Source organism: Prosopis cineraria, unplaced genomic scaffold (assembly GCF_029017545.1).
Source record: "Prosopis cineraria cultivar Desert tree isolate PC_DT_omini unplaced genomic scaffold, ASM2901754v1 PC10, whole genome shotgun sequence".
NCBI classification, from domain to species: domain Eukaryota; kingdom Viridiplantae; phylum Streptophyta; class Magnoliopsida; order Fabales; family Fabaceae; genus Prosopis; species Prosopis cineraria.
This window is the reverse complement of record NW_026555341.1, coordinates 21,560,291-21,567,104: the sequence shown is the minus strand read 5'-3', so window position 1 is coordinate 21,567,104 and position 6,814 is coordinate 21,560,291. Positions and strand designations below refer to the sequence as shown.

General features: G+C 33.6%; 1 protein-coding gene across 1 annotated transcript; it reads left to right on the top strand.

Annotated features, from left to right (window-relative positions):
* Positions 1-1,435: 1,435 nt before the first annotated feature.
* Positions 1,436-6,071, top strand: LOC129322493 (protein GAMETE CELL DEFECTIVE 1, mitochondrial). Its single transcript, XM_054968804.1, has 7 exons — positions 1,436-1,469; positions 1,913-2,074; positions 2,212-2,302; positions 3,905-4,399; positions 5,037-5,226; positions 5,333-5,529; positions 5,741-6,071. Exons 1-7 carry the CDS (start codon positions 1,436-1,438, stop codon positions 5,835-5,837), a joined length of 1,266 nt encoding a protein of 421 aa, XP_054824779.1. The 3' UTR covers positions 5,838-6,071.
* Positions 6,072-6,814: the final 743 nt, after the last annotated feature.

The following is a 6,814-nucleotide window of genomic DNA, read 5'->3' as shown; positions in this document are numbered from 1 at the left end:
TAAATATATTAATTTAATTTAATGACCAATTTGATTCTCATAACATTGATTTAAAACGAGTTTTAAAAAGGGCAAAATCAGCATTTTGAAATTTGTAAACCTTTCATTCCTGACTTCTGAGGCAATAAATGCGTCTCGCACTCTCACTTCTCATTGGTTACTCTTCGCAAAGATACGCATTGGGTACTTATCAAGATTGATGAGCACCACAACTAAGCCTAATGTTAGACTTCCATTTCACTTCCAAAGATCACTTCTATTTATTATAAATTAATTTTTAAATATTTTAAAAATTATATTTATGAAAATAAAAAATTAATATTAAATTTAGATTGCCAAAGTACATTTATATAATCCATTTGTAAAAAACATATAAAAATGTAATATTAAATTGAATTATTCATAATATATGTATACTATTCAGAGTATATATGGATAATTAATTTATAAAAAAAATATTATATTAAACTTTTCAAATTAAATATGTATTGATAAGATTGGTAATGAATAAATTCATTAAAAATTTGATATTTTTTATATATCTTTATTTTAATAAATGTAAAATAGAAAAATAAAAACTTAAATCTAGACTATATGCTTATCAAGAGTGATGGGTATCACGGCGTACATTCTCTAATGAGCACAAAAAATAGTTCATATTTAGTATTAAAATTTTTATGATTTTTATTTGGGGCTTTAGCAAATTTACCCTTTTCCTAAATTAAGATATTGGCCATTTCCTAATTTACCTTTGATCCAAAAGATAAAACTACCCTTAAACATCACAATACTCTGATTCCTCTTTTTCACACTGGTTTCACTTTTATCCACCCGAAAACGTGGAGATGACACTGCACTCTCGATCACGACAGCAAAGAAATTGATAGTAGACAATGAAATAACTCACACGATAGATAAACGGAGTTAGAGATTTAGTCAGGAGATTACAAGAACGTGAGGCGAGGCAGATTAGAAACTATAGATTCAGGTTGAAAAATCATGAATGCGAGGTGAGGAAGTCTAAAATTATAACTTTTACACAAAACCACACTAATGCTGTAGATCCAGGGTGAAGAAGTTCAATCAGACTCTGTTACAAGAGCCAGAGTTCAAGCGAGGGTTTCTTGAGATTTTATTTGATCTATTTTGGAAAAATAATTATGCATTTTTCGTATTACTGATTTGTGATACTACATCATTGGTATACGACTGTATATTAATTATAAACAAATTTATATTTGATTGTCTGGTTATATTGATCTACAATAGTATATCAGTGATATATTATTATATATCACTCATATATAAGCCATATCATTGAAAACTTATCAATTTGTTTATCATTGATATATAGTCGTATATAATTGCAAATCAATAATAGAGTTTTTTTTTTCAATGTTTAACATCCTCTTCATAATGTTTGGGAAGAACAGAGATGGAGAGAGAAGAAAAGTTCTACCATGAAGATGGTGATTTAGGCAAATTAGATAAAAAATTTTGATGAAGAAAATTACTCCACGAGAGATAAATATGATGATTTAAGAAAACTAGATCCAAAAACCTAATGAAAAAATATTCAGAGATGATAAATTAAAGAGGGAGCACGTATAATACGATTTTTGATGATAAAAATGAATTGTCCAATTAGGTAAATATTAGTTAAATCAAATATATTCTGTTTTAATAATAAATTTATTCTAAGGATAAAAAAATAAAAACACATTCAATTAATTTTATAAATAGGCCATATTTTAAAATATTTAAAAACCTCTTTCATAATTTATGGAAGTTATATTTTTTAATGTCATTAAGCTAATTTTTATTTTTTATTTTAATAAATATAATATTTACAATATTTTAAAATTAATAAAAAATCAACCGCACAAATGTTTTGGGTGAGATGGAGGGCCAGATCAGCCCCGTACTGATGAGCACCGCGGGCGGGTCTCACTCCTCAGTCTTGATTGGCTTCTCACTCTCAAGCTGCTATCAGAACGGAGTCGGACGGCGTCGATCGGCCTCGGCCTCATTCTTCGTTCGTCGTCTTCTTCGTCGATCGGCCTCATCCTGCCCGGTGAGATTTTCTTTCACTCTCATTTATCTCTCTCCCCAAATCAACCTAATCTCCGTTGTCCTACTCCTTCCCATATTCAAATGGGACCTTACTTCTGGGGCTTTTCTTCATATATGGACTTGTTTGGTTTGGTACAGTGAGGAGGAGGCCAAAAAGAAAATATACTCTGTTTCTTGTATCACGTATACTGGTTTTGGTGCCCTGGTTTCGGAAGAATTTTCTTATAAGGTTAAAGGCAATCGTTTTCCTTTGGTATATAAAAATTGAGGCTCTTTCCTCTCCATCCTTTATTTCTGTTTCTGCTTATGGCTGCTTAACAAAAATAGTTTATCCCAGCTTTACCTGAGCTATCAAAGTCTTAAGAGTGAATAATATTTTGATTCTTCAATGAAGACGTTGTTCTTTCGCTTTTGGTGCTTTAATTCCTAGGTATTTTTTTTTTTTGAAATCTTTGTTTCATTTAATAAGTGAAACGACACCCTTCTATTCTTGGTGACGAGGAATTTCCCTTCTTCTGTGTAATCTTTGTTTATGTTTGAGTCATAAAGCTTATCTTGAAATAGCTTTCCTTATAAATTATTAAACTTCATCTTATTACAATTGGAGATAAATATTGTGCCGAGGAATTGTAATGATGTTTAATGGGCAAAAGTTAGTTCTAAGTTATGTTGTAACTTATTTAGGAGTTAATATGTTTTTCATGGATCCATGGCTATTTCAATTGTTACATCTGCACCTACAACTAGGTGACTTTGACATTTGGCGAAATCCTCTGCGTTAACTATTTTTAAAATGTTCATATAGGTACAAAACTGTCAGTAATGTGTTCTAGATAAGAGAATGGGGACCTAACGCAGATGTCACAATTTATGTCGAAATCTTTCATTTCAGACAATGGGTGGCTTATGAAAGCCAGCATTATATAATTCATATTCCTATTTTGAATTATATAATTATGTCCGCTACACATTGATGTTTCAATCTGCAATGGTACGCGTCATAGAACCAAGGGCCTGCTTAATAGTGTTCTGCTTCCATTTATGATTATGGTTGACTACTGTCTGTACTGGTTTTTGTTGGTCCACTGGGACTTCTTACTTTCATTATTCTGAAGAAGGTTGTAGAAGTTATTGCTGCTATGAAATGCAGATTTATTATGATTTTTCGACCTGTGTAACATCATTTAGATATTAGTTACAATTACAATGCTTAGGCTTGTGCCAAAAAGGGGGGGGGGACAAAATATAGGCTCATATTGCTGGCATGGAAAGCTAAGCTTTTTATAATTTCACGTTTTGCCTTGCATTGTAGTGTCTGTGCTATGTGCTATGTATCAAAATATAGGCTCATATTGCTGGCATGAAAAGCTAAACCAAGGCTATATTCTCTGCGTTGATTATTTTTCTGTTCCTGTCTACCTATAAGTGGATTAATCAAGATCCACCAATCTTTGACAAGTGATGAAAGTATAACTTAGAAGTTATAATATTGTGTTTGTGGATTTTGTTTTGTTGTGCTTGTGAACTTGTGGCATTGTTGTATTGCTGTATTTTATTTCTTATATATATATGTATATATATAGTTATATATATATTTTATTTAATTACTAGGTTATCGATTGAACCATGAGACTTGTGACCTGCTGCCATTTCTAGTTCGCTATCCAATTTGGGTTTTAAAACATTGCCTATAGGATCTTGCTAAGTTGTGAACGGCTGGCAGTGCAATTTATGTGTAATTTGATTAGCAGTTGAAAAAACACACTCAAATTTGAAACATGCATGCTTTTCGGCAAACTGGAAGTGCTGGTTATATGGTGAAACGGTTCAGTGAGCTAGGTGTGAAGCTCCATTTGAATTCAACTTGGGAAGTTTCTGTGAGATTCTTGTCGTCTTCAAGCCGTGGCTCCAAGAATGGAGAAGATGAGTGGAATGATGCTTGGGAAGCTGCTTGGCTGCCGGAGGACTTGACACCGAAGGCCCAGGCTCCATGGGAGACTGATGTGAATTTCCCTTCAGAGGATCCCATGACGGTTCTTTCGGCAGATGTTGATGTGGAGACAAAGGCTTTTGTTGAGGACATGAATGAGAATTGGAATGAGAGGCGAAAAGGGTCGCAGGCTCAGCAACAGGAAAAACTGTGTGAGGGTGGTAATGGTGCACTTTACAGCATGGAGAATATGAAGAAGGATTATCGGTTGAAGAAGCAGAGGATACATGCGAGTCTATGGATGAAGGAGATTGAGAAGATGGAGGAAGCCAAATTGGGGGATTCCACTGTTGGTGGTGGAGATGATATCCAGAGATTGCTCGATAGCTGCTCTGAGTATGCCTTTCTCTCTCCCCCCCCCCTTCTATTAAGCAATGATTTGGAAATAGGTGCCAGAATACCTGACACAGTTATATATGAATGTTTGGATCATTTATCTCTATGTGTCGTGATTTGTTGTTGAAATTAATTTCTTAATGGATTGGTGCCTTAACATGGCTCAACTGCTATAAGTTTTGATTGTATCTTTCACGTTTTGGTAATTTTTTGTATCTTCTCTAAGTAATTTGAGTTTCTCGTGGATTAGCTTTATCTGTTTGTCTAAACAATCAGAGTTTCTCATGCAACAAAATATAAAGTCTGGGTTTACTTTTGCAGCAAGTTTGAGCGTTAAAATTGTATAATTATGAGTTTCCATAATGTCTTTTTCATACGTTTAATCCTCTAATGTGTTTTCTTGGTTGAAGAATGTGTCTTCAGAAATTAAGATGCCTACAATACTGTTCTTGCTGTCTGAGAAATGTAACAAATGCTTAAGTAACAGGTTACAAAGGGAAACTTTTGGTTGTGATCACCTGCTAATTTTTTATTGGTTAAACTTTTATGTATGCTTTTAATTCAAGTCTTCGTCTATCACAATATGTGCATGTAAGCTACTTATGCCTGTTTACTTGTTTGCTTTGAACAACTGTAGCATTTTCGATTCTGGCAACAATGATCTAAACAATGCAAAAGTTCCAAGTTCTTCTGAGTTAAAAAGTGCTCCTGATGGTTGGGAAACAACAGCAAAAGCTCCAGATGGAAATATATGGGAGATGTCACAGAGAGAAGAAGATATTCTTCTCCAAGAATTTGATCGCCGAATTTCTTATTGCAAGTTTCAGGTGCATTCGACTATAAGTTTAATTCTTGCCTTGCTACTCCTAATATAAGCATTGATATGATTCTTGGAAATATCTAATCATGGAGTTAACATGCTCTGGTATGCAGATTGCTAGTTTTATTAAGACTCATGTTTTCAGCCGGCGAAGACCGATTGATGGATGGAAATACATGATTGAGGTTGTGGGACCAAATGCTAAGAAAGGTAAAGGTAGTGTTTCTAGAATGCCTACCCTATCTGATGCATCTACCCAACCCTTCAAGGAGGATAAGACTTCAACGGAGAACACTTACCTTGGGCGAAGGTAAGTATGTAGCATGTATTCTCGCATTAATGGTGTAAAGCTCACAGTTCTAGCAACCTTGACTTAGGATGAAGGTACCATGTTTTCCTAGCAATCTTTGATCTCGATGCCCTGGCAAGTTTTTGCATTTAAGATAACAATTCGTGTTCTTTAATGGAATGATATTATGCAATGTGTTTCATGAGTCATGAGTGGGCTCTTTTCCTCACAGATGTTTTCTTGAATTTCTCTTGAAAGGAGTCTACATTCCTTCTTCTTTGATTTTGGTTGGCTTCATTTTGATCGAGACATTCATTTGTAGCTGTTAAAGAAGCATAGGAAGAGGCATTTCCTGATTCCATTACGGAAATAACAACTTAGTCTGAATTAGATCCAGTACATCTATGATCTGAGTGTGATTGTGTATGGCATCAAACACCTCATTATTTTCATCCATCCTCTTTTCTCTCAATATCTTGTGAAGACTCTGTCTTGTCTGTCAAATTTCACATATTGAACATTGCTTGGTCTTCTAATTGGTTACTTGTAACCAACTATCCTAACCAGTTATTGGAGTATCGGCTACAGTAGTTATTTTCCCACGGAAACACCACAAAATATCATTATTGCAAGGAAATCTCCACTGTGAATTGACAATTGATTTTTATGCGATTTGTGTTTTTTCTTTTGGGAGAGTTGAGTACTTGAGTTAACAACCTTGCCAGCACAATTTTTTTATCCCTTTTGGATCGGATCACTTGTGATATCTTGAGCTTGTTCCTCTTTCAATTGGAGGACTTAACGAGCTGAAACTAATTTGGATTGACCTAAGCAGGACCACACAAGATAGCAAAACTCTTCGTCGCACCTGAAAATGGGACAAAGACGGTGTGCAAGAGTGAAAATTTGACTGATAGAAAGAAGACTGAAGGAGTTGTCAGAAAAATTTTGGAAAATCATTTAAAGGAGATAATAACGGCTTGTGAAATTAGAAAATAAGTTCGTGAATTGATTGAGTAAAGGGAAGGTGTTAAGTATTTTACAACACTCATTTATAAAAACGATTACTTAATGTTTATTATGCTACATTAATATGGTTTTAAAATTATTTTAATTATTTCTTTCTTATTCACTTATTTGATATAAAAAATGATAATAATAAAATAAAAAATATTTATTTATAAGGGAGGGTTTAATTCAGAATCAGATTTTAAGGTTTATGTACCTTGTAATAGGTATTAAAATCTATGCATTTGGGGATTATAAATTGTTGATGAAAATATCTTTTGAAGAGAAATTAATTAAA

What these genes read in the sequence shown, in the direction of transcription:
- LOC129322493 (XM_054968804.1), top strand. Translation starts at nt 1,436, where the DNA reads ATGGAGAGAGAAGAAAAGTTCTACCATGAAGATG. An exon ending in TTGCTCGATAGCTGCTCTGA is followed by an intron (nt 4,400 to 5,036) that starts GTATGCCTTTCT and finishes GAACAACTGTAG; the next exon opens with CATTTTCGATTCTGGCAACA. An exon ending in AACACTTACCTTGGGCGAAG is followed by an intron (nt 5,530 to 5,740) that starts GTAAGTATGTAG and finishes TTTTCCTCACAG; the next exon opens with ATGTTTTCTTGAATTTCTCT.